Below are 27,200 nucleotides of genomic sequence, written 5' to 3'. Positions count from 1 at the left end.
ACGTAACCAGGCCAGGTTAGAATGCAGGGTCATTAAGGCCTGGCTGAAAGTGACCCCTATCCACGGAGGGCCTAGAAAGACAACAGGGACCCCAGGGCTGCACAACTGCCATCTAACAATGGAGAAGACGTGAACTGAGCATGGCTCTGCAGGACAACGGCACTGGGACCCGCTGACCTGTTGGAGAGTCAGCAGCTCTCATGTGGGCCTCACAAACACACAGAGGGAGAAAGCTAATCATGGATTCCACAGCAGGCAGGCTGGGTGGAGCACCAGCTTGGCCAGGATGGATGATGTCTTAAGCTTTGGCCCTCTGTTTCTCCCCTCAGGACTCCCTGCACCATGTGCCAGCAGGCTAATGAACCCTGCTCTGGTTGGAAAAGGCAGCCTGGTGTCCCTGCAGACACTGGCTGTGGTGCCTAGGGCCCTGGAGAGGATGAATATCTCTGACCAGACATCTGGGTCAGTTGGACGCGCAGGTCAGAGCTCATGGCTCAAAGCGGGAGGGCTGGAGTCTAGCGGCTCCATCTCGGGGGCATTGAGGCCGTGTGGCCAGCTCTGGAGGAACAGTGAGCCCCCTCGGGGGACTGGCACACTGAAGGGGGTCCTCTGGGACTGTTTAAAAGCTGGATCTTATAGATCCACTCCTGCCCAGTGACTCTGATTTCAGCCCAATTTATTGTCCTGTGGGACGTTTCTGTGCTGAGTCATAGCCTGGGAGGCACCAGAGGGTTTGGGGGGGCAGGGGGAGGGACACAAATCACCTCGTGCCCTCATTTCTGATAATGAGACTGCCCTGAATGGCAGAGGGGTGAGCTATTAGGGCCAGACGCTCTGGTGATGATACACGGAGCCTGGTGGTGGATGGGAGAGGCATCAGGGGATTGAGAATGGATGATAGACAGGGGATGTTCAAACCTCCTCAGGCCACGACTCAGCTCATTGATTCCTGTGCCTGGGACAGGGCTTTAAGCCACCTTCGTGCTCCCTTTGTCAGTGGCCAGGTGGCCTTGGGGCTGCTCTAAGTTACACTCTGCTCCCCATAGGAAGCAGAGCTCAGCTGAGGTGCTGTGCATTCTGGCCACACCCCTGGGCTGTGGGGCTAAGCAGGCACTGATACCAACCAGGGAGGGCCAGTTCTCAGTGGGGCAAGCATAATTCATTAATGCACCCAGCTCCCACCATGGTATTGCTCACTCAGCAATAGTGCTGCCTCACAGAGACCCCAACAAGCAGAACCTCCCTGGGCCAAACTGCACTTTCCTCACCTCAAAGCAACATCTGGGCTGTGTTCATACCCCAGGCCCACTGATGCGGGTAGGGACTTGCTGCAAGCTGGTAGAGATCTCCCTCGCAAAGACCAAGGAGGCGTTTGCCATTGTGCTTCCACTGTGGGGCAGAGGGAAGGATGTGGGGCTGCCCTGGGAAGTGTCCCCTTCATGCTGCATTTCCTGGGTTTGAGACGATTCATTCTGGAGCAGGATAGGGCTAATGGTCAGAGCACACGAGTCGGGAGCCTTTGTTCTCACCCCAGCCACATAAGGCGGGCAAGGCTTTTCTGCCCTCAGTTTCCCTCTTTGGAGTCAGCACCCATGTGTGTAAATTGCTTTAAGTTCAATCTGAGCAGTAGTCCAAGAGCCCCTGTCCCCCGGGGGTAGGGTGGGAATCAACTGGCAGGGACAGGGGAACCAGCAGTGCTCCTGATCTGTGGGGCATCAGGGATCACGGATCACAGAGCTGTTGAGCCAGCACCTTTCCCTAGTTCTCCTCTGGGTGGCTGGGTCCCAGACCCCACCTCACAAGGCTTTGGCCTGAGTGACTGCGCCTTGCTTCCTGTCCCATCCTTAGGCAGTAGGGGGCACAGGAGCCTATGTGCCCCATGGGCAGGGCAACCCCAGGGAAGAGAGGAGCCAGAGCCAACTGCAAAGTGAATTAACTCTTTATTTACAGGCAGAGTGAGGCTGGCACAGAGAGCTATGGCGTGGTGTCTATATGTGCAGTGCTGGGGAAGGGGAGGAGTTCACCCCCTCTCTCCTTAGTCACAGTGATGGGGTTGGCATCCTTTGACCCAACTGACTAAAGCAGTACTCAATGGCACAAAAGCAAAGGGGTAGTGTGGAGGGACAACAGAGGGCATCATGCCCCCGCCATCCTCCCCGAGTAACACCTGCTCAGCTGCAGGGCAGGAGCCTCAAGGCAGCATGGGGCTGTGCAGTGTGAGGGGCGGACAGAGCAATCCCCACAGGAGCTTGTTCCATCCTTCCCCCAGATCTGCAGGAGGAGAGGAGGGGATGCATACTTGGGGAAGGGGTTTTTCCCACCATAGAGTCCATCTCTTCCATTGGCCCCACCCCCAGCAGCACTCAGGCCCCACCTCCCAAGGATGAGCTGCACTGATGCCCCCAGTATCAAATGCCCTGCCCCTAGACATTGGTACAGGGCAGCTGCTGAGCCCCAGCACAATCCATGGCAGTATACTGGGCTATGGGGGCAGAGCCACAGTCGGAGGCGGGGCTATGGGGGTGGAGTCTCACCCCAAGCCTGGCTCTAGGTCCACGCTGGCCTGCCGCACCATCCTCCTGGGTCGTGATGGGGGGAGGGTGCGTCCTCTAGGCTGGGGCTCCTGTGATAGGGGTGGGGAGCTAGCAGGCTCCTCCCTGGGGGGTCTTTCCTGCCCAGCTGCCTCCAGCCGCTCCTCGAACTCTCTGGTGCGGTTGAGCACCAGGGCAGCATCCATGAGCTGGGCCACGGAGTAGCGGTGCTCCATGGCACGAGCCCGGCGTGGAGACGGGGCGCTGGGGCCCTCCACATGCTTCACAGCCTTGTGCACCTTGTCCGGCGCCGGGTGGTAGGAGATCTGCTTGCACGGCTGGGCATGGCTTCGGGGGACCTGGCGGCTGCGCTGCTGGCCCCGTCGTTTGCCTGTCTTGTCTGTTGGGGCCTGCGGTGGGTGCTGCTTGGCCTTGGAGCCTGGCACTGCTGCCCCCGGCTCCTCCTTGTCCTGTGGGGGCGATGGTGAGGCTGTAGGTTCTGAGGGGGGGCACTCCACAGGTGACTCGCGCTCTGAGGCAGCAAACACCTGCAGGATGGAGGAGAGAAGGTGATCAGAGAACGGGTTTGCTCAGGGCACTGATAGACTCAGGCTCTCTCTCTGCTGGGCCCCAATCCCTCTCCTCCTGCACCAAATGTGGGCAACACCTCCAGCTGCACACAGGGCTGTCCTTACCCAAACGCAAAGTACGCAGCTGCATAGGGCAGCAGGAAATTTGAGGCATAAAATTTCCTGGTGCCCTGTGCAGCTGCATGCTGCCCAAGCCCCACCTCTTCTCACCCCTGCTCCACCCCAGCCCTGCCCCCACTCCATCCCCTCCCCAAAGCCCTCACCCCTGCTCCACCTCTTCCTGCCCCAGCCCCGCCTCCTCCCCTGAGGACTCCGGAAGCAGTCGGGCTCCCTGCACTCACCAGTAAGTAGAGCGACCCAGCCCCAGCCACACTGCTGGCGAGTGCTGGGGGGTGGTTCCCCCCAACCATAGGCACCGATTCTGTGGGTGCTCCGGGGCTGGAGAGCCCATGGAAAAAAATTGGTGGGTGCTGAGGGCCCTGCCCCTCTGCGCCAACTCACCTCCGCCTCCTCCGCGAGCCTGCCGCCACTTCCTGCTTCCCTTCCCTCCCAGCGTTTGCGCCACGACACCGCTGATTTGCAGGGCAGGGAGGGGAGGAGGAGGAGGAACACAGTGCGCTGGGGGAAGAGGCGGGGTTGGGGAGGGGATTTGGGGAAGGGATCCAATAGGGACTGGGAGGGGGCGGAGTTAGGGCGGGGACTTTGGGAATGTGGGTGGGGGCTGGGACAAGGTGGAGTAGGGGCAGGGAAAGGGGCGGGGCAGGGGGCACGGGCACTTACCAGCGCTGAAAAAGTTGGCGCCTATGCCCCTGACGCCCTATCCTGGGAACCAGGGGAACAAAGCAGGCTGGGCTGGGTCACTCCACTTCCTGTAGGAAGTGGCCAGCTCCCCCCCTTCATGGAGGCCTGGGGTGGGGACTCACACAGTCCCCCCGCCCCCACATAGGGCACCAAAAGAGCTTGGAAGGGCCCTAGCTGCATAGCACCTTCCCACACCCCTGTATCCCACAAGCTTGGGCTTCCTCCCTCCCCCATGATGCCCTCTGGCTGTGCCACTTACCTCCCCCTCGGCAGCATCCCCCAGCGGGGTGGGGGCATCAGGGCTGTCCATCTCGCTGATGCTCCTCATCACGGCATAGAGGTTGATGCGCCGGTCACGTGGCGTCCTGGGTGTCTCTAGCACCTGCAGCACGGCCAAGTGCCCCCGGACCTCCTCAGCCCCTGAGTCGTCTGAGCCCCCCAGCTCCTCTGCCTCCTGCACCCAGATCTGGGGTCCTTTGCCCCCTGCTGAGGCCTGGGCTGGCTCCTCGGGGGGCTCCTGCAGGGGCCGGAAACAATACTGGGGCGTCGTGACTGGCTCCTCCTCCTGCTGCCCTGGCCCCTCCTCTGAACTCAGTATCTCCTGGCACAGGCTCCCCTCACTTTCCGATTGGTCACTGCCAGTGTCACTCCCGTTCACTGTGTCCTCCCATTGGCTGTCTCCTGCCTTCTGCTCCCACAGGCTGCTGTGCCGGCTGCGCAGAGACACACTGAGCTGAACATGAGGCGCTGGGGTTGTCACAACAACCTCTGCAGGGGAAGGTGGAGCTGGGCAATGCAGTCTCCTCCCCCACTTGGATGTCACAGTGCCCTGTGCTGGGAAAGGCTGGGCAGTCTCCTCCCCCTCCCTGATGTCACAAAACCCCTGCTGGGGGGCAAGGCTAGGCAGTGAAAGCTTCTCCCCCTCCTTGCAGTTACCTGGCGTCCAAGATGCCCTGGTAGAACTCCAGCTGCCTCATGAAGCTGGGGTTGGGGTGCACGATGGGGCGCCGGTCCTTCACATGCTGGTAGGCCTGCTCCAGCTCCCAGCCGTACTCCTTCATGGCATAGGCAATCACCGTGGAGGCCGAGCGGCTTACGCCCATCTTGCAGTGCACCAATACCCGCGAGTTCTGGGCCCTGCTGGGGGATACAGGCTGATGAGGCAGGCACAAGGGGCTCAATGCACCTTCTTCACCTCCCCTTCCCCAGAAGGGAGCTCACAGCAGCGAGCCCAAGATCGCAGCACAGGCCAGTGCAAGTGACAACAGAGGCTGCGGTATAATCCAGGAAAGCTTAGTACCAGCCGAGATTCACCTACAGAGCAGCTGCTTTACCTTGGAAGTGGATAAATCCATTAGTAGTATCACTCTGACGTGTGAGTGCTGGGGAGAATTTGTCTGCTGATGTGGAAGCCTGCCCAAAAGCACATCCCTGGGGGACTGCGACCTGGAGACCCTTTGGTGCCAACTGGCAGAGGGCATAAGTGGGCACAGGGTTTTACAGGGAAAACAGCATTGATAAAGCCCTGGCTGGGATGATTTAGTTGGTGTTGGTCCTGCTTTGTGCAGGGGATTGGATTAGTTGACCTCCTGAGGTCTCTTCCAGCCCTAATATTCTATGATTCTGCCTTAAGAATGCAGTGTTCAGTAGATACATCCACACATCTCACCGTGATTAGGGCAACCAGCACATCTACATAACAGTGCACTGAACGGAGGCATGTGAGGCTTCTACCAGCAGCCAGTAATGTGCTGGTTGCCCTAATCACGGTGAGATGTGTGGATGTATCTACTGAACACTGCATTCTTAAGGCAGAATCATAGAATATTAGGGCTGGAAGAGACCTCAGGAGGTCATCTAGTCCAATTCCCTACACAAAGCAGGGCCAACACCAACTAAATCATCCCAGCCAGGGCTTTGTCAAGCTGGGCCTTAAAAATCTCTTAAGGATGGAGATTCCACCACCTTCGTAGGTAACCCATTCCAGTGCTTCACCACCCTCCTAGTGAAATAGTGTTTCCTAATATCCAACCTAGATCTCCCCCACTGCAACTCGAGACAATTACTTCTTGTTCTGTCAGGTATGTAAGTTATGAAGGAAAGGAAGAGGTTCTGTTCAGGCAGGAACAGCAAATGCTTCTCTCTCCCTGGCTGACCATTGTGTCATGTGTGGCTTCCAACATAAATCAATCTGCATACAGAGCCACCAGCTAATCAAGACCAGCAATAAGAGCTCACAATGTCTACTGGAAGGAACACCCGGCAGGAGGGCGGCCAGGTTCTAAGATCAACAAATTAGTCTGGTATATGGGGAGAATGCAGAGAGACATCTGTATTCCTTTACCTAGGGGACAAGCTGTGAGACAGCTTGTCTTATGGAGGGCAACAGCTGGCCTGGTTAATAGCTGGGAGAATGACTCTGGGTGAGCTAAGCCTCTTTGAGTCAGGACAGTGTCTAAGCTCTAGAAGGCAGGTTATGATTTTGTTTAGAGGTAACCAGCTGCTTCCAGAGCTTCTAAGTATTTGCTGTTATTTCAGCCTCTATTCTTTGATAAATGTTATCCTTGTTTTCCCTGTAAACGTATCACAATGCAGTGAGCTGAGATGTAAGTGGGAAGCTGAGAGGCATGGTCCCAAACGAACAATGGAGTGGTACATACTGAGAGTGTCCAGTGGAGCAGGGGCTGGATGCTCCAGGAGGACACTGGGGGGTTGGAGCGTGCCTGTCGCTCATCTGCAGAGGGATAGTGGTGTCGGCGCAGGCTGAGAGGGGGGCGATCATGTTGCCGGTGGAGTCAGGGAGCTGATCTCTGGCAGGCACAGACAAGGCTCGTTCATACTAAGGACAGGCAGTAGTTAGGTGCTGCACAATCCTAGGTACCACAGGGAAGTGTCCCGGGGACATCGGACACTATCTGTACTGGGACTTTAGAACAGACAAACCAGCAATATAGGAGATATTTGGACCTGTTTGACCTGGATCCCTATGGCAACAAACTTTGCCCTGACAGCAAAAAAGCACGGGCCACCGTTTGCGAGCTGACCCCCGTGGACTACAACCAAAGTGCACTGCCGCAGTCACATGGTGACACATTGCAACCCATAAACCCGCCCACGCAGCCACATGGCGAACAGAACAAGTCAAGCAGGAGACAGCAAAGTCCACAATGAGCAGCTCCAACACCGGGAGCTGACACGGCCACAAAAACGCTGGAACATGGAGAGGCAGCTGGATTCTGGGAGATCAAATGAACTCTTAGCCCTGTCCCGCCACGCCACCCCTTCTTCCTAAGCCTCCGTTCTTGCACTACCTCTTCCCCCCAAGATCCCATCCCCTATCGTTCACCCTTACAGCCAATAAAAACTGATGGGGCCATGCCCCCCTGGCCCCCTGTTTTCCAGCACATCTGCTTCAGGGAGGGAGCACAGAAGTGCCTGCTTGACTTCTTTGATTCCTGCATGGATGTACCCAGGCTGTGGAAACAGGCTCAAGTGGTTGCACTACTCAAACCACATAAAGACCTTAAACTCTGTAACATTACCATTCAATAGCCTTATTCTGCTTACCCTACAACAGGAGTGGCCAAACTATGGCCCACAGGCTGAGTCCAGCCCGCCAGCTGTTTTAAGCCAGCCCTCGAGCTCCTGCTGGGGAGTGGGGTCTGGGGCTTGCCCCGTTCTGGCTGAGGAGCAGGGTTGGGGGCTGCTCCATGCGGCTCCTGGAAGCAGCGGCATGGTCCCCCACCAGCTCCTATGTGCTCCAATGGCCCCTTCCAGTGCTCCAATGGGAGCTGCAGGAACGATTCCTGTGGATGGGGCAATGTGCAGAGCTGACTGGCCGCACCTCTGTGTAAGAGCCAGAGATAGGACATGCCGCTGCTTCTGGGAGCCACTTGAGGTAAGCACTGCCCAGAGCCTGCACCCCTGCCTTTCCCCATGCCCCAATCCCTGCCCCAGCCCGGATCCCTCTCCCACCCTCTGATTCCCTTGATCCCAGCCCAGAGCACACTCCTGCACCCCAAACCCTTCATCCTCAGACCCACCCCAGAGTCCGCACCCCCAGCTGGAGTCCTCACCCCCCCAGCACCCCACTTCCCTGCACCCTGAACTCCTCATTTCTGGCCCCACCCCTAAGCACACACCCCCAACCAGAGCCCTCACCCCCTCCCACACCCCAACCCCAATTTTGTGAGCGTTCATGGCTCACCATACAATTTCGATTCCTAGATGTGGCCTTCAGGCCAAAAAATTTACACACTCCTGCCCTACAAGCTATATGAACAGAGGCTAGCAGATGGAATAGCGACAGCAGTAGAAGGCCAGTTGACTGATGACAATGCCCAGGACCTCCCTGCCTGTGGCTGAGTTGTAAACCTAATTCAATACATCAAAGATGGTTTTGAAGCCTGTAAAATTACAAAAGTCGTGCTGTTGACCTGTCGGTTGCTTATAACCCTGTGAACTATCATGTGCTTCTACTGAAGTTGCAAGGCGGCCCAAGTCATCCCCCTGCTCAAAAAACGACCTTTTTTGTCGTGATGGATTGTCAGAAAAGTCAATGTCGTACTCAATGGAACAGCTTGCCCCAAGGTTTTGTGGCATCACCCTTTCTGGTTTATGTCTACACAAATGACCAACTTGAATTCCCGATTCATGAAGTTTCATTTAGGCAGATGATCTTTGCGTCACTACCCAATTGGAAAGATTGGAGGACATTCTAACTGGCTCCTTGAGTGTACTTGGAGAATACTATCACACATGGATCCTGAATGCCAGCCCTAGCAAGACACCAGCTTACGCCTTCCACCTGAAACACTGTCAGGCCAAGCATAGAATCATAGACTCATAAAACCATAGAATATCAGGGTTGGAAGGGACCTCAGGAGGTCATCTAGTCCAACCCCCTGCTCAAAGCAGGACCAATTCCCAACTAAATCATCCCAGCCAGGCTTTGTCAAGCCTGATCTTAAAAACCTCTAAGGAAGGAGATTCCCCATCCTCCTACGGAACCCATTCAGTGCTTCCCATCCTGAGTGACCAAACGTTTTCTAATATCAACAAACCTTCCCCACTGCACTTGAGACCATTATGCTTTGTTCTGTCATCAGGTACCACTGAGGAACAGTCTAGACCACCTCTTATTGGACCCTTCAGGTACGAAAGCAGTTATCAAATCCGCACATGGATTCTGCATCTTGCTGCAAGACTAATCAATCCCACTTCCTTCTCACTCTCCTCTAAGTCATTGCTTCACCCCCTAATAAATTTGTGCCCTCCGCTGGACTTTTTCCAATTTTTCCACATCTTCTGTACGTGGGGCCCAACACTGGACTCAGTCTCCAGATGAGGCCTCTACCAATGTCGATATAGAGGGAAATGATCAGTCCTCAATCTGCTGGCAAAATGCCCCTACTTATATCGCCAAAATGCCGTTAGCCATCGTGCCGGCCACACGTTGATCTGCATATCCAGCTCTCGTCACTGTCCCTAGTCTTTGGTCTGCAGAACTGCTTCCTAGCATTTGTTCCCTAATTCTGAACAGTGATGGGATTTCTTCTGTCTTAAGATGCAGGACATCTGCTACTTGGTCTCTTGTTGAGATCAGCAGGTTTCTTTTGGCCAATTGTCTAGGTCCTCTTAGCCTATAGACCTACCCTCCACGTATCTACACTCTCCAATGTAGTGCTCATCTTGCACCTCAGTGATGCAGCAGTGCATACCCATCCTCAGATCATTATGAATGATATGAACAAACAGTCCAGGCAACCGACCTTGGGCAACTCCACTTGAAACCATGCTGCTCTCAGACGTGGAGCTGTTGATCAACTACCCGTTGAGCCCGACGATCTATGCCAGCTTCTATCCATTCTCTTAAGTCCATTCATCCAGCAACTTCTTTGAACTTGCTGGCAAGAATACGTAGATGACCGTATCTAAAGCTTTGCTAAAGTCTAGGAATGAATCACTCCCCTGCTTCCCTCATCCACAGACCCATTTGCTCTCCTCAAGGGCAATTATGTCAGTCAGGCATGATGCCCTTCGGTGAATACATGCTGACGTGTCTTCCTGATCTAACTTCCCTCCTCAAAGCGGCTTCAGAATTGATCCATTGAGGACGCTCATGATTTTCAGGGACTGAAGTGGGCTGACTGGCCTGTAGTTCTGGGTGTCCTCCTCTTTTAAAAATGGCTCTACAGTAGCTTTCCAGTCATTCGGGACCTCCCCTTCTCATGCCATTTTTCAAAAGATAATGGCCAATGGCTCTGCAATCAATCCCTCCAACCCCTTTTAGCTATTTCTTGGATGCAGTGCATCTACCCATGGACTTGTGGCTTGTCCAGTTTTCACTAATAAGTCCGACCATACTTACGTTCTCCACAAGGGACTTTTCACTTCTCCCCATAACTGGTGCTGCCCAGTGAGCAGTCTGGGAGCTGACCTTGTTTGTGAGAGACAGAGGCAAAAATCACTGAGTTACATTAGCTTTTTCCACATCCTTTGTCATATGGTTGCCTCCCTCATAGTAAGGGGCCCACATTTCTGGACTTTCTTCTTGTACCTAACATACCTGAAGAACTTCTTTGTTCTCCTTAACATCTCTTGTATCTGCCAACTCCAAGTGTGATTTGGCCTTCTGATTTCACTCTGCATGCCTGAGCAATTTTTTATACTCCTCCTGGTATTTGTCCAAGCTTCACTTCTTGTAAGCTTCTTTTTGTGTGTAAGCATCAGCAAGGATTTCACTGTTAGCCAAGCTGGTCGCCTGCATATTTACTATCTTCTACACATCAGAGTTTTATTTTTTCCTGCAACTCAACAAGGATTCTTAAAAATACAGCCAGCTCCTGGACTCCTTTCCCTTCATTTATCTCCAGGGGATCTGCCCATCAGGTCCCTGAGGGGTCAAAGTCTGCTTTTCTGAGTCAGGGTCTGTGTCTGCTGCTCTCCTTTCTTCTCGTGTCAGGATCCTGAACTCGACCCATCTATGGCACTGCCTCCCAGGTTCCCATCCACTTTGCTTTCTCTACTAACTCTTCAGTTTTGTGAGCAGCAGTCAAGAAGAGCTCTGCCCTAGTTGGTTCCCAAGCACTTGCACCAGGATTGGTCCTACACTCTTCCAAAAACTTCCTGGATTGTCTGTGCACCGCTGTATTGCTCTCCCAGCAGATATCAGGGTGATTAAAGTCTCCCATGAGAGCCAGGGCCTGCGACTTAGTAACTTCTGCTAGTTGCCAGAAGAAAGCTTCGTCCACCTCATCCCCCTGGTTTGGTGATCTATAGCAGACTCCCACCATGACATCACCCTTATTGCTCACATTTCTGAACTTAATCCAGAGACTCTCAGGTTTTTCTGCAGTTTCATATCGGAGCTCTGAGCCGTCATACTGCTCTCTTACATACTTTTCTGCCCTGCCTGTCCTTCCTGAACAGTTTATATCCGTCCATCCATGACAGTACTCCAGTCCTGTGAGTTATCCCACCAAGTCTCTTATTCCAATCACATCATAGTTCCTTGACTGTGCTAGGACTTCCAGTTCTCCCTGCTTGTTTCCTATGCTTCTTGCATTTGTGTATAGGCACTTAAGATAGCTGGACAATCAGCGAGTCTTCTCGGTCTGAGACAGGAGTCCTCCCCTCTTGCACTCTCCTGCTTGTCCTTCCTCCCGGTATCCCATTTCCCCACTTAACTTTGATCTCCTTCTAAGCGAAACTATTGTGGGCTGGTACAATCCTTGAGCTCTATGAATATCCAGTGTACCTAAGGGTCACATTAGACAGAACGCTGGCACTCAAAGAGCACATCAAGAAGCTGAAAAAGAAAGTGAACTGCAGGAATTGCGTACTTCAAAAACTGGGCTACGTAAAAGGGGAGCTGACCCTAAAACACACCAACTAACTCGTCTTGCCCTAGCTCCAGAGTACTGTGCCCTGTATGGTCCAGCATGAGTTATGCACACAAAATTGTTACTGAACTCAATCAGTCCCTCAGGATCATCACAGGCACTTTTAAACTGTAGCTATACTGCCTTGCAGGGACTGTGCCACCGTCAGTGAGGTAGAAAGGAGAGACCAAAAGAGGTGCAGGATCCCAGATACCCATTGCATGGACACATTGCACCATCCAAGAGGTTAAAGTCTCAAAAGAGCTTTGTCTCTGAAAATCCCTTACCCCAAATACCTCTGTGGCAAGCTCCAGAGTAACAAAGAAGCAGGAGAACTTGGAGAACCTGATTCCTTCAGAGCTACTCCCTCTGGGCACGACCTTGAATGAAAACTCTGCATTGTGGCTCCCCAAGGACAGTGCAACACCTCCAAATTTGAACAGTCTCTTGGGGAACCCCCTTTGTGGTGCCAGGCGCCCAAGTGGTCTCCTTCTTCCTGCACAGGGCAGGGCACGTGGCCTCCTGGGCCTGTATCTCTGGGGCTCCAGCCTTCCTGCTTTACACTGGGAGCTTTGTTCAGTGAGGCCAGCTAAGAGAGACTCCTGGTAGAGACTTGTCCCCTCTTCAGGGATTAATGCACTTCACCCAGCATTTGCAGTGACACCAAACAGCATGGGCAGAACAGTCAGGTTTCTTAGTCAGCTGCGATCCAGCCGAGGAAGGCCTTAGGTTGGCACAGAGAAAGAAAGGCTGAAACCTGATCTATTGTGGTCAGCCCAGATCCCAGCCAAGCTGTGGCGTCGCGTGAACTTCACTTTCAGGCTCGCTGTCTCTCTCCGACTTCTTTCTTTAGTCAGTTCCCAGGTGAGAGCTCCAAGCTTCTTCCAGCAGCCACCCACACCCCTTCCCCACCTCCCAGTCCTTTGTTCTGGGGATGGGCTCTGCTCAGCTTCCCTCCTTGTCCTGGTGAGTGCACTTTCCATTGTCTTCTCAGATGTTCTGCCAGTCCTTTTTAACGACTCATTCAGTCTGCTCTGACAGCTAGGCCATACCAACGAAAACCCCCCCCCCCCCCATGTCTCTGCCTTCACTGACAGCAAACTTAGTCCTTTTCCCCCCACACCAGGTCGCCATGCAAGGTATAGGGGAAACTGAGGCATACATAGGCTTGTAAAAATACTACAGAAAATTCCCGCTCTGTTACTCACAGATGTACTCTAAATCAAGTGAGAGCCGAGGTGGCAGAGACAGGTGACAATATGATCATGTGGAAGCTGAGGAATGGCCCAGATGTGAATGTGGAGAGCCTAGGCAAACACCTCAGTGCTGCCCCCATCAACATCAGTCCTCCTGAGAAACTATTTGAGATAAGAGACACCCCCCAGTCATGGCTATGGTTTTGGAGCGATAAGCTATGATGATTATCTCAGAGATGCCCTCCACGCTCCCTTTTCCAGTGCCCACAAGTGACCCAGGTTACATGTGATCCTTCCCATGCATGTTTTTGGACATGTCTCCCCCACACTCACTCCTTTTGTAACACACTCTGCAAGAGGCAGCTTATGTCGCCACCTAGAGGCTGCAGCCCACAGTGCAGCCACAGAGAGGACAAAGGACCAGTTGCCACCTCGGGATCTCATTTAGCTCCAGTGACAGAGGCTGGGGTGTGTGGAGCTGATGGGGGACAGGAGGGATGATTCGCTCGGTTATTAGCACATTTGCAATTCCTTCGCCCCAAGCCTCCCGCTCACCGGACAGCCGAGATGAAGTGATATGTCTCCTTCCAGTAGGGCAGCAGCTGGGAGGCCTCTTCGTCATAGAGCCGCACATTCAGGTAGGTGAAATGAGCCGGGAAGAAATTGTCTATTTCTCGGGTCACGTTGAGGATGTGGCTGATTCTGATACAGAGGAGGAGTCAGGGAGGTGCTGAGGGCTCCCCAGTACTACCACACCCCGAAACACCCTACTTCCAATGCCCATCCCAGCAGGTAGCCTTGGAGACAAGCTGCCCTGCCCCCACTAGGAGCACCAAGCAGGGTGGTGAGGCAGTGCAGGAGGCAGGATTCAAACTCAGCTCAGACAGCCCGTTGCAGCCTGGAGAACAATAGGCAGGCAAGGACAGGGTCGCTCCAAGACGCCCATCCCCCAGCACTTGGGCTCCCGTGTTTCAGTATGCACCCTGGTCAGGATGGCTGCAGGGACGACCCTGCCCTACAGGCAGCAGCAAACTCACTAATCTCTCTACACCATCTGGCCACTGCAGGGCGATGGAAAGTTGCCCTGGATCAACACAGGCCAGGTGGGGAATCTTCCCCGACCCTCCCCCAGGGCCGGAGCACACACCTGTTGCGCTGCAGCTCCTCCAGGTTGGCTGCGTTCCACTCGGAGCCCTAGAGACAGGCAGAGAGGGGGACAGCAGGGTGAATGGACGAATGGGGAAATCCAGGGCAAAATCCAGGGCAGCGACTGCAGCCGCTCCCTTAGCACCATCTCAAGGAAAGTCCTACCCCCAGGGCTGGACTTAACTCCCTGAGTAACTGCAAGAGTGCCCCCTGCTGGGAGAGGATGGGACTGGAGTAGCTGGGAGCTTCCCCAACAACCAGTGCTTCTGCCCCACTTCCCACAGTGCCCCCTTATGGGAGAGGCCAGAACTGGAGTAGCTCTCCCCACAGCCTGCACTTCTGCTCCACTCCCTGCAGTGGCCCCTGCTGGAAGAGGCCAGGACAGAGCTTTTCCCAGCCCCTGACAGCTCCTCACTAGGTACAGGTGGTCAAAGATCTTGGAGGGACGGTCCATTTGAGCCATGATGAGCAGCATCTCGTTATCAATGAACTCCTTGTACTCCTTCAGGCTGCAGCTAGTGCGGTGCTCCAGCTCTGTGCGGATCTGCAAGGGGAACGGACCATCAGAGGGAAGATCCCACTCTGGCCCCGGGAGGGGGAGGCGAGGCGAGGTTGGCTGGTTACTCCCACTTCCCCTTAAGCCATACATCCTGCCCCTTTTTCCCTCCCGTCCCCCTAGCCAATCACTTCCCAGGCCACCTTTACCCACAAATGCATGCCCATCCCCATATTCCACCCCAACCTGCCTCCGCCCCATGCACCCCACCTCCTTGGAGGTGATGCTCTCCAGATCAGCCGTAGCCATCATCTCACGCAGTTTGGCCCGGATCTTCCGCTCCATAAGTTCACGCTCCGTTGGACTGGGGCACAGAGAAAGATGGGGTGTCAAAGCCCACAGGGCTCCCAGATTCTGCCTTCAGACCCTGCCCCACTGTTAGGCTTTGGCTTAGATCCAACCAATTTGCAGGCTCTAGGGAGGATTCAAACCTGGTGCTCAGCCAGTCAGCATCTAGCATTCGAGGCTCTTACATGGAGCCCTGCCCCATCCAGATCCCCACCTGCTGCTGAGGTGGGGGCTGCCCCACAGGAAGAGGTACATGTGTGGCTCGCTGAATGAAGCTGATGGGGGAGCCCCCTGGCCCCCCACACTGTGCCGATCCTCCCCCTCCCCTCTCCCAGCACTCCTGGCTTGATACTGACCGGTCAGAGAAGAGGGCAGGGGAGTCGGGCCGCACGGACTCCAGGTCAGACATGGCCAGCCACTCATTGATGCAGCTCTGCTCTGAGGCTATGGCACGCTGGTACCACTCAGCCCAACCCAGCGCGCTGCCCCCAGGGAAGTGGTTGTTTTGGACGGCTTCATTGCACGCCTTGTGCAGCACCTGCAGCACTGACCTGGAGGAGGGGAGCAGTCAGGCAGATGGACGTCAGATTGGAGACACAACAAGCATGAGGCACAGACCTCTGCCCACAGGGACTGGCGGGGGAAGGTGTCTTCCCATATGGGACCCCACCCGCTCCCCTGGTGCTTGGCTAGTGCCTGGGAGCAGGGCATCTGCACTACAACTACCTTACCATAACAGCCCCTGTGTGATAAATGAGCGCGAGGTGGGGAGGGAGAGCTCCCTTTTGTGGACACCCAGCCAACCAGTTAGCTACAAAATCCCTGTTAGTAGTTATTCTCTGCTTGCTTTACCTGTAAAGGATTAATAAGCCCACAGGTAAAAGGAAGGGAGTGGGCACCTGACCAAAAGGGCCAACGGGAGGGTTAGAACTTTTTAAAATTGGGAAAAATCTTCCCTTTGTCTGTCTGTTGTGGTTCTCTGGGAAAGAGCAGAGACACAGAGCAGCAATGCTGTACGCAGCTTTAATACCAGGTATGAAAAAGGATCAAATCATACCTCAACCCATACCTGGCATGGGGAAAAATTACTGGGTGTTCTGCACACACCAGCAGCCAAGCTCCCTGCCCTGCCCCACCTCGCCTCCTCCCCTGAGCAAGCTCTGGAAGGGAGAGGGGAGGAGGCAGGGAAGAGGTGGGGCTAGGGCAGGGATTTGGGGAATGGGCAGGGAGGAGGGCAGAGTTGGGGCAGGGACTTTGGGGAAGGGGTTGGAATGGGGAGGTGCCATGGGGCGGGGGGGGGGGAGGTCGAGCACCCACTGGCACCATTAGAAGTCAGCCCCTATGCCTCAACCCTACTTATCTGAAACCCCAAATATGTAAGTAATCAGGGAATGTCTAGGAAGATGCGATTAGGGTTATTTCTTTTATTTCTTCTTGGCTTGTGGAGTTCTCTGTGCTAAGCCCAGATGCTTTTGTTTGCTTGTAACCTTTAAGCTGAACCTTAAGACAGCTATCCTGATGCTTAATTTTTGTAATTGTTTCTTTTAAGGTTTAGCAAAAAGCCTAAATTCCAAATGTATTTCCTTTCTTTTTGGGTTTAATAAAATTGACCTTTTTTAAGAACAGGACTGGGTTTTTGTGTCCCTAAGAGGTTTGTGCATGCTGTTTAATTAGCTGGTAGCAACAGCTGATTTTCTTTGTTTTCTTTCTCAGCTCTTCCCCGGGGGTGAGTGGGTGGGTGTGTGAGAGAGAGGGCTTGAGGGTATCCCACAGGAAGGAATTCCCAAGTGAGCCTTCCTGAGTCCCAAGGGGTTTTTTTTGCAGTTGGGTGGTTACAGCATCTACCCATCCAAGGTCAGAGTGAAACTGTTTAACTGTTTGAGAGTTTAATACCAGCCTGGAGTGGCCAGTATTAATTTTTAGAACCCCTGCGGGCTCCTACCTTCTGTACTTGAAGTGCCAGAGTGAGGAATCAGCCTTGACAACCTATTCCATCGACTGTACGGCTTTGGAGCAGGGATACACACAGGGGGCTGGGGCGGAGGGAGGGAGGAGAGGTCCCCACACCTGTCCCACAGCCTCCCATGGCCACTGCACCTCCCCGCCAGGGCCACTGTGACGCTGCAGTCTATATAGTTTTGTAAAAATATGCTAATGAGTGAATATAATGCAACTGGAATATGCTTCATGCAAAAGGTCTCTTGTAAGGTATTATTACAAAGCTTATAATCTACTGAGTGTGGTCATCCTATTTGTATAAATGTACCACTCTTGTATCTGATGACTGTTTTACCTGTAAGTCTTCCTGTATACGTGTGTGCTGGCAAGTGGGTAATGAAGTCTTGCAGTGACATGTGATCATGTCACCTGAACTGGAATCCATCTTTAACCTGGTGTCTTTCCATTGAGAAGGAGGGGGTGGGAACCCAGAGAGGGACAAAGGATTGCTGCCTCACGCAAAAGATATATAAATGGGTGGAACAGAACAAGGGAAGGAGCCATCATGAAGAATCCCCTAGCTACCGCCTGAGCTGAGACAAGAGCTGTACCAGGGGAAAGAATTGTGCCCAGGTCTGGAAGGTGTCCAGTCTGAGAAAAAAAACTTGCAGAGGCATTTCTGAGGATGAGATTATCTGTATTCAGTTTGATTAGACATAGGTTTGCACATGTTATTTTATTTTGCTTGGTGACTTACTTTGTTCTGTCTGCTACTACTTGGAACCACTTAAATCTTACTTTCTGTATTTAATAAAATCACTTTTTACTTATTAATTAACTCAGAGTATGTCATACCTCGGGGAGCAAACAACTGTGCATCTCTCCCTATCAGTGTTATAGAGGGCGAACAATTTATGAGTTTACCCTGTATAAGCTTTATACAGGATAAAACGGATTTATTTGGGTTTAGACCCCATTAGGAGTTGGGCATCTGAGAGTTTAAAGACAGGAACACTTCTGTGAGCTGCTTTCAGGTAAACCTGCAGCTTTGGGGCAAGTAATTCAGACCCTGGGTCTGTGTTGGAGCAGACAGGAGTGTCTGGCTCAGCAAGACTGGGTGCTGGAGTCCTGAGCTGGCAGGGAAAGCAGGAGTAGAAGTAGTCAGGGCACATCAAGTGGCAGCTCCCAGGAGAGTTCTGTGATTCAACCTGTCACAGGCACCATACCTCCACCCCAGGGCAATCTCCTCAGATATCCCTCCTCCTTCCGTGGCCACCATACCTCCACCCCAGGGCAATACTCTCAGATATACCTCCTCCTCCCGTGGCCACCACACTGCCCCCACCCAGGGCAATTCCCACAGATATCCCACCACCCCCTGTGGCCACCGCACCTCCACCCCAGGGCAATCCCCATATATATCCCTCCACCTCCTGTGGCCACCATACCTCCCTCCCCAGGGCAATCCCCATAGATATCCCTCCACCCCAGCGGCCATGACAGCTCCCTCAAAGGAAACCCCAGAGGTATCCCTCTATTTTCTGCAGCCATGACACCTCCTCCCCACAGATATCCCCTGCTTTCCAAATCTGATGGGGGGGAATAAATGGAAAACTCATAGTCCAGCCCAAATCCCATCTCTCCAACTCTGTTTCTAAACCCTTGTCCATCCCCCGCATAATCCCACAGCTCCCACCAGCTGCACTTGACAGGCAGTATGGGGGTCACTCACCACATGGTCTGCACAGAGATGGGTTTGAAGATGCGTGTCTGCCCCCAGGACGTCACACTGAAGCCCCTAGAGACACAGAGAGGAAGGCAGGGATTTCACAGGGGGGTTGGGCAGGGAGAAGGGGCTGGATGCAGGAGAGGAGGAAGTCATTCACCCTTAACACACAGAGCTGGACTGAGAAGCTCTGTGAATGCTAGGTGCCAGCTAGGGTGACCAGACAGCAAATGTGAAAAATCTGGATGGGAGTGGGGAGTAATAGGAGCCTATATAAGAAAAAGACCCAAAAATCGGGACTGTCCCTATAAAATCGGGACATCTGGTCACCCTAGTGCCAACCCAACAGCTCCCTGCAAGTCAGATCGCATGCATAAGCAGAGGTGGAGCAGGTTTCAGCGTCTGGGATCTGAGAGTCAAGCTGGGCTTTCTCTGCTCCATACAGCAGCACCGCATCCCTGATCCACATGAGCCATTTGCAGGGGGAGGAGAGTGTTCTGGTATTCTCCCAACCTCCAGCCACAAACCAAGCCCTGTCCATTTAAGAAGCCCCTCCCCACACAGACTTTCAGGTCCCATTAGAAAAACTGATGTCTGGGCCTTGCAGTGCTTCATACAGCCACCAGAGGTCGCAACGTGCACTAAAGAGCTCCAAATTGTGAGAGGACCCTGCTAAACAAAGGAGTCAAAGCTGGGACTCAAGCTGGAGGACAGAAGGCTGTAGCTTTTTCCTTTAATAAATGCCACCTGTTCAAGGAGGTCTGTGAAGCTAGTGGGTAGACGCTAGCCTAGGACTGAAAACACCTGGGTTTCTACTTATGGCTTGGCTATTGGCCTCCTGGGTGATCTTGGACAAGTCACTTCCCCACTCTGTGCCTCAGTTTCCTCATCTGTAAAATGGTGCTAATGATCCTAACTTTCTTTGTATAGTGCTTTGAGATTTACTGATGAAAAGCCCTAGATAGGAGCCAAATGTTGTTGTTATTACTCAGATCACCACAGAGACATCTGTCTGACAATGTAGGCAGCTCAGAGCAACAGCTGGGAGAGGTATGAATGTGTATCAATTTGTGATGTTGACTCTGAAACCTAAGGATGGTCCATTAAAGTTTCCTACATTAGGAAACATTTTGGTAAAATTCCTCATTGCTGACTGGGCTGCCAATGGCTGGTTAAGATGCAGCTGCCTCTGCAGAAGACATGGGACCCTGAGCACCTTGCGTGGGACATGGCTGGTGGTGCTGCTGTGAAAGCTGGCATGTCTCTCAGAGCCCCACGACTCTGTTCGGAGAGAGGAGGGGAGCTGTGCGCCAGGCAGCAGTTCAGGCAATGAATCTAGAGCCTGTACTACCATTTCCGCCCAGCAGAGGGCAGGACAGGCTGTTGCCGGGGTCACTGTGTGTGGCATGTGGGGGGTGAAATGCAGTCCGGATTGGACGCAAGGCAGAATTTCCCTCTCTCTCCCCCTATCCCCGCACAGGAGATCTTCCCATGGGGGCAGCACAGACGACTGTGGTCTCTTACCCATCCCCGTCGAGGAAGACCTGGGTGTCGCTCCAGAGGGGCAGCACCATCCCCAGGGTGCATCTGGTCGACCTAGGGGCAGAGAGGGGGGTCAGAGCACACAGCATTTGTGGGAGGGGTGAGTGTAGGGGTCCCCACTGGGGTGTGGGAGAGGTTCCAGACTTGGAACAAGGACCCCACAGACTCCAGCTCGCTGCTCCTGTCCAGGGTTCTGCTCTGATGCTGGGGGAGACAGCCCAAGGGCAGAGCAAAGAGTTTGGCTACTCTGGTGCTGAGAGCTCAGGGTTCAGGTAGCTCCTTCCATGGGTTGTGGGGCATGAACCCCCCACTCCTCAGTCCTGCTCCCCACCACCCTAATTCCCCCCTCCTCTGTGCTCCCCTTCCCCTGCCTCACTCGCCAACGCAACCCTTGCATCCACCATCCCTCCCTGCACCTCACTGAGCCCCCCGATCTCCTCACCCCTCTTCAGGGAAGTCCACGCCCAGAAGCACTGTCTCACTCTTGTCCTCCAGCTCCTCCGTCGACACAAGCAGCAGGTACCGGATCCGGTGGGGCCGGGTTGACTCCAGCCGCACGGCCTGGAGACAAAGCCAGAGGCAGACTGAGACCTGCCTCTCCATGTGACTTCCCGGTGCCCCTGATATGCCCCTGCTTCTGTATCACAGTGCCCTCTGCTGGGGAAGGCAGGGCTAGGCAGTGTAGGCTCCACCCCCTCCTTGGTGTCCCATTGCCCCCTGCTGGGGAGGACAGGGCTCGGCAGTGCTTCTCCCCCTTCCCAATTTCCCAGCGCCCTCACTGGGGAGGGCAGCGTGGACAGGGCAGGCTCCTCCCGCTCCCCAATTTCCCAACATCTCCTGCTGGGGAGGGCAGGGATGGGCAGTGCAGGCTCCTCCCCAACTTCCTAGCATCCCCTGCTGGAGAGGGAGGGGTTGGGCAGTGGTTTCCCAACTCAGTGTCAGGGCTCTATAAGGGAGATGTTAAGAGATGAACCCTTGGTCTCTGTTCTGCTCTGGGGTGGTCAGTGCGCGACTGGGGCTCAGCGATCCACACACAGCTCTCAGGGATGGGGGGCCCTTGGGGGCACAGGCAGCGTGACTCAGCCTTGCAAGCAAGGGAAGTTCTGAGCAACTCTGGGAAGCTCCCTGCAGAGTCCCCTGGGCTGGACTGTGCAGCTGGCTCTGGCTGCCAGCCCAAGAGGCGAGAGCAAGAGCCCTGCAGCCATAAATGGGGAACTGGCTGCTCAGAAATGAGATTCCACAGGCAGGGATCCCCTCCCCCAACAACCTCCACGCTGCACACAGACAGCACCCCATCTGCCCCTGCCCAGCCCCACCCTCCCCAGCAAGGGGCACTGTGACATCAGAGGGGAGGAGCCTGCAATGCCCAGCCCTGCCCTGTCCAACCTGGCATGACATCCTGTACCCTGCCGGTGAGTGGAGCAGCCCACATGCTAGAGTGGTTAACAATTCTCCAATAAGGCTGGATCAGTGCCAGGGATGGGAGGAGGAACCAGGCCTGGGATCGCAAACAATGAATAATGCTCATGCAATGGATGGACTGCAACCCTGAGCCAGTCTGCCTGGGAGGGTGTCTGTGCATGCAGGGCTGTGGGGAGTGGGATGGAGGGGAGGGAGCGCTGCAGGAACTGGGCCGGTGCAATCAGGATGGGGAGGGGCAGCTGCAGCAGGGAGCGGGGAGAAGGGAAGGAGTGGGGCAGTGAGTAACAGGGCTCAGGAGAGGGGCAGTAAGAGTGCAGGAAGACACAGGCATGGGGGGTGCAGTCTGCCCCTTCTCCTCCTCACCTACAGTATATATCCTGTTGTTGCTTCCCCCTTGAGCACCAAGATCAAACCTGCTAGGCTGTTCCAAGCTGTGCTCACCCACCCCACTCAGGGCACTGGCTGGGGACCTAGGCCCGGTGAATGGAGGCACGAGGATGAGGTGAGGTGGGAGCAATGCATTGTGGGTACACCAAGATAGCTGCTCCAGCAGCACTGAAGTCTGCGGGACTGGATCAGCTTATTGGGCTAATCTGGGGTAGGGGGTGATAGTGGGGAGATGCTGGACTAGATGGTCTCATTGAGCTGATCTGGGGTGGGGAGATGATGGACTAGATGGACCCATGGGGCTGATCTGGGTAGGAGGATGCTGGACTGGATGGACCCATGAGGCTGATATGGGGCAGGCTGGCAGGGAGGGAGGTGAAGGGAAGGGTTGATCCTGAGCTGGATGAATCCAGTGGTTTGATGATCTGAGGTGGCGACTGTCCGCATCACTCATCTCCGGTCCTGTCCCATTGTTTCCGCCCCCCTGGTCTGTTCTCTCCTGGGAGCTACCTCGGGCCAGCTCTGCCCTATCTCACCAGGCGGATGGCATCCTCTTCCCGCAGCAGCCCCATCATCAGCTGCAGGTGCTGCTCCTGCTGGCTTTGCATTTGGTCTGGAGAGGGTGGGGTTTCTTGCACTGTCTCCAGCTTCTCCTCTTCCGGCAAGAGTAAGGCAGCCCCTTTGACCATGACAAAGCTGTGGCTGGGTGGAGAGTGGGGAGGGGACATAAATATGAGACAGAGGAACATCCTGCACCTACAAGGGAAGCTGGCCCTGGGGGAGGGGAGGGACCCACTCTGTCAAATTTGAGCACGCCAGCTTCCACTGAGAAAAAGAACTGAATCGCTAACCCTTAGGGCTCTGAAGGCAACCTCCCAGATGAGAAGCATCTGCCTGAGTCTGTGGGCAGGCGGCTCCTGCGCCTCAGCAGCTGCTCAGAGCTTTGCCACTAACAAGCCCCTGGACAATTTCAAAGCAGGTGATTACATGCCCGCAGGGGGCAGAAGTAAAACTCTCCAGGGGCAAGTTAGTTTCACCCCGGGGCTCTGAGCAGATGCAAAGGCTTGGGTGATTCATGAGGGAGGATTCAAAAGTCAGCAGGGTGGAGAGGGATTGATAAGAGCATCCTCCCCCTCAGCAGCCCAGGGGGGCCAATATGGGGCAGAGTCCCTTCTCCTATCCAGCAGCTTTAGGGCAGGACCTTCAAATGCAACAGGGAGGGCCCAGCATGGGAATCTCAGCACCGCTTCCTTCTTCCAAAAAGCAGTGTGCACGGTCATTGCTCCGCCCTGGTGGGACCACCCTGCTTGCCTCCCATCTCTCACCAGTGACTACATAGCAGGTGGAGGGGGTCTTGGGTTGGGAACCAGCTTCCCTTTGGCTGGGGGGGAGGTTATGGAAGTGGCACCTCACCGTCGCTGCAGCTGGCTCCTCCTGGAAACCTCTTCATCCTGCAAAAGAACCACAGACAGATAGATCAGCCCCAGGCTGGGCACAGAACTTGCTCCCCTGCAGGGGGTGGGCATGTAGGCCATGCCCCATGGCACCCAGCTAGGGCCAGAGATGAGGATGTACCATCCCCCAAGCTCCAGCACAGGCAGGGCAGGTCCAGAGCAAGGAACAAGGATAAGGCAGCTCCTCTGGCCCTGTGGGATGTGAGCAGCACCTCAGGAGCCCCGGAAACAAGTTGGCACTGCAGGGCCCTGGGGAAATTCCTGAGCGGCAGTGCTGGGCAGCAGCTAGTGCCTGCAGATGTCTGAATAGGAGCTGGCCCACTGATCACCCTGCCAGGACCCCGGTAGTGCCGAAGGGGTCTCAAATTCTGCCAGCAGAGCTCTCAGTTCAGAGATGGTGACCTTGTATTGTGTCACCCTTAGTGCCCCAGACCTAAAAACAAGAATCTGGAGTCAGGGGAGGATCACAGTCCCCATATCTCATTTTTGAATACCAGAGAAATTCCCCAGCAAAAAAACGTTGTTAAGGATGTAAACAGAACAGCAGCATTGCCAGGCACCCGCGTGCACTGGGAGTCTGGAACAGTGGCCTGGTTCACCCACTCTTACTGGCCATTTCTCCCGGGGGGGTGTGTGTGTGTTTCAAGAAGGGCTCCTGGGAGCATGTAGGTGGGGAAGGGGCAGCCGGGAGGAGGAACTGCAGACAAAACAGAGATAGCAGCCTTAGCAGGGGGGAGCAGACAGGAGAGGAGAACCCTGCCCTCAGTGAAGTGCCCCCTTGTATCCAAGAAGGATCCTGCAGGAGGATTCCTGCTCAGCTCTGGCAGCCTGCCGGGGTCACCTGACTCCTGCCCCTCCCAGGAGCATGCACAGAGAGCTGAACGGACAGCAGGAGAGTGTGGCTGATGTGACTATGTGTACACTACAGGATAAATTCGAATTAGCTTAAACCGATCTTCTAAAACAGATATTATAAAGTCGATTGTGCGCGTCCACACTAGGCACATTAATTCGGTGGTGTGCGTCCATGGTCCAAGACTAGCATCGATTTCTGGAGCAGTGCACTGTGGGTAGCTACTGTAAAATAATGAGGCCAATAATGTCGATTTCCGTCCACACTAACACTATTCCGATATAGTAATATCAATTTTAGCATTACTCCTCTCGTTTTGTAGGAGTACAGAAATCGATTTAAAGAGCCCTTTAAATCGATATAAAGAGCAGTGTAGTGTGGATGGGTGCAGCGTTAAATTGATTTAACACTGTTAAAATCGGTTTAACAGCGTAGTGTAGACCAGGCCTGACAGAGGAGCCAGGCTTGGTAGCAGGGTCAGGGACTCCTGCACCCTCGGCCCTCTACTCCAGTGGTGCCAGAAGCTACTGTGGGATCCCTGCAGCCTGCAAGGCACTCGGTCGAGGTCACAATTGCTGGCACAGGAAGCTGGAGTTTCATGATGTTGGCTGGGGTTTGCCACCCACTGTCAGGATGCAACAGGGAAATGGCCACATTCGGGGCACGCCTCATCCCGACGCCTCCCACCTATTTAGAGCATTGACTGGGCCATGAGCCCTTTCGGGCACCATCCATGGCCTCAGCCTAGGTATCAGGACCTTTTTGTTCCCTCCTGGGAGCCGGAACGGGGCTCGCAGCCCAGTGACAATTTCCTCTGACATTTTTTAGTGTGGAAAATAATATTAACAGCATCCCGGCCCTTCCTGAGCGGCAGCTTCCAGCAAAGCGCGTGCAACCAGACACGACGCTCACAAGCCCATGCAGCCAGGAGCCTGCGGTACACAGGGAAACTGAGAGTGTGAATCCTGGTGCTAGTGCCCCTGGTCATAGGTCCTGCTTCGGGGGGGGCAGGGGGTAGGGTGACCAGATGTCCCAATTTTATAGAGACAGTCCCAATTTTTGGGTCTTTTTCTTATACAGGCTTCTATTACCCCCCACCCCCTGTCCAGATTTTTCACATTTGCTGTCTGGTCACCCGGGGGGGTTGGGAGTATGAATCCTAGTGCTAATGCCTGGGATGTGGATCCCGCTGGGGGAAGGCTGGGTGGTGAATGCTAGTGCCCGGGACATGGATCCTGCTGGGGGGAGGGGTCTGGAAGGTGAATCCTAGCGCTAGTGCCTGGGGTGTGGATCCTGCTGTAGAGGCACTGGGGGTTGAACCCGGGCACTGGGACCCCAGATCCCACTGCACTCAGCGTGACTTTGCAGACTGCAAGACGATAACTGAAGGGGAAGCAGCCTCCTAAGGAAGTGTCTGTTTGTGAAACTTAATGACAAGTCAGTACCGGTGCCCGATAAACCACAGGGCAACACAGGCTGCGCAAAGGGAATTAGAGCCAGCCACAGACATTGGGCACCCATGTGTAATGGCAGCCCTCTTGATGTGCACTACAACACTCCCTGCTGGAAGAGGCTGAGGCTGGAGTTGCTGGGAGCTCCCCCCCTCACCAGTGCTCCCATCCTGCTCCCTGCAGCAAGAGGCTGAGGCTGGGGCAGCCGGGCACACCCACACAGCCAGTGCTCCCACCCTGCTCCCTGCAGCGCCCTCCGCTGGGAGAGGCTAGGGCTTGAGTAGCTGGGAGCTCCCTCACAGCCAGTGCCTCCACCCAGCTCACCATAGCGCCCCCTGCTGGGAGAGGCTGGGGCTGGACTAGCTGGGAGCTCCCTCACAGCCAGTGCCTCCACCCCGCTCACCATAGCGCCCCCTGCTGGGAGAGGCTGGGGCTGGACTAGCTGGGAGCGCCATCCTCGCCAGCGCTCCTACCACGCTCCTTGCAGCGCCCCCTGCTGGGAGAGGCTGGGGCTGGACTAGCTGGGCACACCCCCACCGCCGGCGCTGCAGGGCACTAATCACTCCACAAGCTTCGTCCCCCCAGCCATGGAGCTCCGCAGGGAGCAGAGACAGCCCCAAAGCCGACGCAGGAACTAGCGCCGAGGCACGGAGAGGATGGGAAGGGAGAAGGGGGAGCCCAGCTGGGACAGGGGCTGGCCCGGGTGTGGGTCAGGGAAAGGGGAGCCCGGCTCGGGGAGTCCAGCTGGGGCCGAGCAGGGGTCCCGGCTAGGGCAGGAATGGGGCCGGGCAGAGGTCCCGGCTGGGGCGGGGCAGGCACTCACCTTGCGGCCGGTGGGGGAGCCGTGGCCGCTACCGACTGGGGACCTGCGGACGGTGACCAGCGCCATGCGCCCCCCGGCCCCACCTGCCACAAACTTCGGGCGCCCCCGGCCGTCCGCCGCCGCCGCCTGGACCAGGAAGAGCCGGGAGGCTGCAGCGCCAGGCGCCTCCCCTGAGGGCGGCCCTTAAAGGGGCAGCCCGGCCCCAGAGCTTCCACGGGAGACAGTGGCTGCCAAGAAGGGGACGTAGGGTGAGCTGAGACCCTGCTAGCGCCCTCCAGGGTGGTGCCCCTCAATCCCCACCGCTGCCGCTGATCTCCCAGTCCTGGGCTGCCCTCACAGCTCTGCCAGTGCCCCTGTGTCCTGTCCCACAGAGCCCTGCTCTCCCGGCCCAGGGCTGCCCTCCACAGCTCTGCCAGTGCACCTCTGTCCTACCCCAGAGCCCCCTGCTGTGCCAGCCCCACGCTCTGTTAATACACCTCAATTCCTACTAGCCGCTGAACCGGCTATTCCTGTCTAGGCCTGCATGTCCCGGGAGCCTCACCAATCCCCTTGCCTGGGAGCGCAGTGCTTTGGAATTTGAAGCTGGATGGGCAGAGGCAGCGCCAGCTCTTTG

General features: G+C 55.2%; 1 protein-coding gene across 3 annotated transcripts; it reads right to left on the bottom strand.

Annotated features, from left to right (window-relative positions):
* Positions 1–1,921: 1,921 nt before the first annotated feature.
* Positions 1,922–26,742, bottom strand: SSH3 (slingshot protein phosphatase 3). 3 transcript variants are annotated; one of them, XM_032794964.2, is made up of 14 exons: positions 26,588–26,742; positions 23,420–23,457; positions 22,543–22,708; positions 20,640–20,758; positions 20,180–20,251; positions 18,662–18,727; positions 15,348–15,542; positions 14,914–15,007; positions 14,563–14,691; positions 14,149–14,195; positions 13,557–13,703; positions 4,859–5,062; positions 4,182–4,635; positions 1,922–3,079 (listed from the first exon to the last, which is right to left on the bottom strand). In XM_032794964.2, exons 1-14 carry the CDS (start codon positions 26,651–26,653, stop codon positions 2,531–2,533), a joined length of 2,346 nt encoding a protein of 781 aa, XP_032650855.1. In that variant the 5' UTR covers positions 26,654–26,742; the 3' UTR covers positions 1,922–2,530. The 3 variants fall into 3 exon arrangements, with proteins under 3 accessions (XP_032650855.1, XP_032650856.1, XP_074921087.1); XM_032794965.2 differs by having other exon boundaries at positions 4,859–5,059; XM_075064986.1 differs by lacking the exons at positions 23,420–23,457; positions 26,588–26,742 and adding an exon at positions 23,208–23,309.
* Between the last annotated feature and the right edge of the window lie 458 nt (positions 26,743–27,200).

The sequence above is a fragment of the Chelonoidis abingdonii genome, chromosome 4 (genome assembly GCF_003597395.2).
Source record: "Chelonoidis abingdonii isolate Lonesome George chromosome 4, CheloAbing_2.0, whole genome shotgun sequence".
NCBI classification, from domain to species: Eukaryota; Metazoa; Chordata; order Testudines; family Testudinidae; genus Chelonoidis; species Chelonoidis abingdonii.
This window is presented reverse-complemented; position numbering and strand designations above follow the sequence as displayed.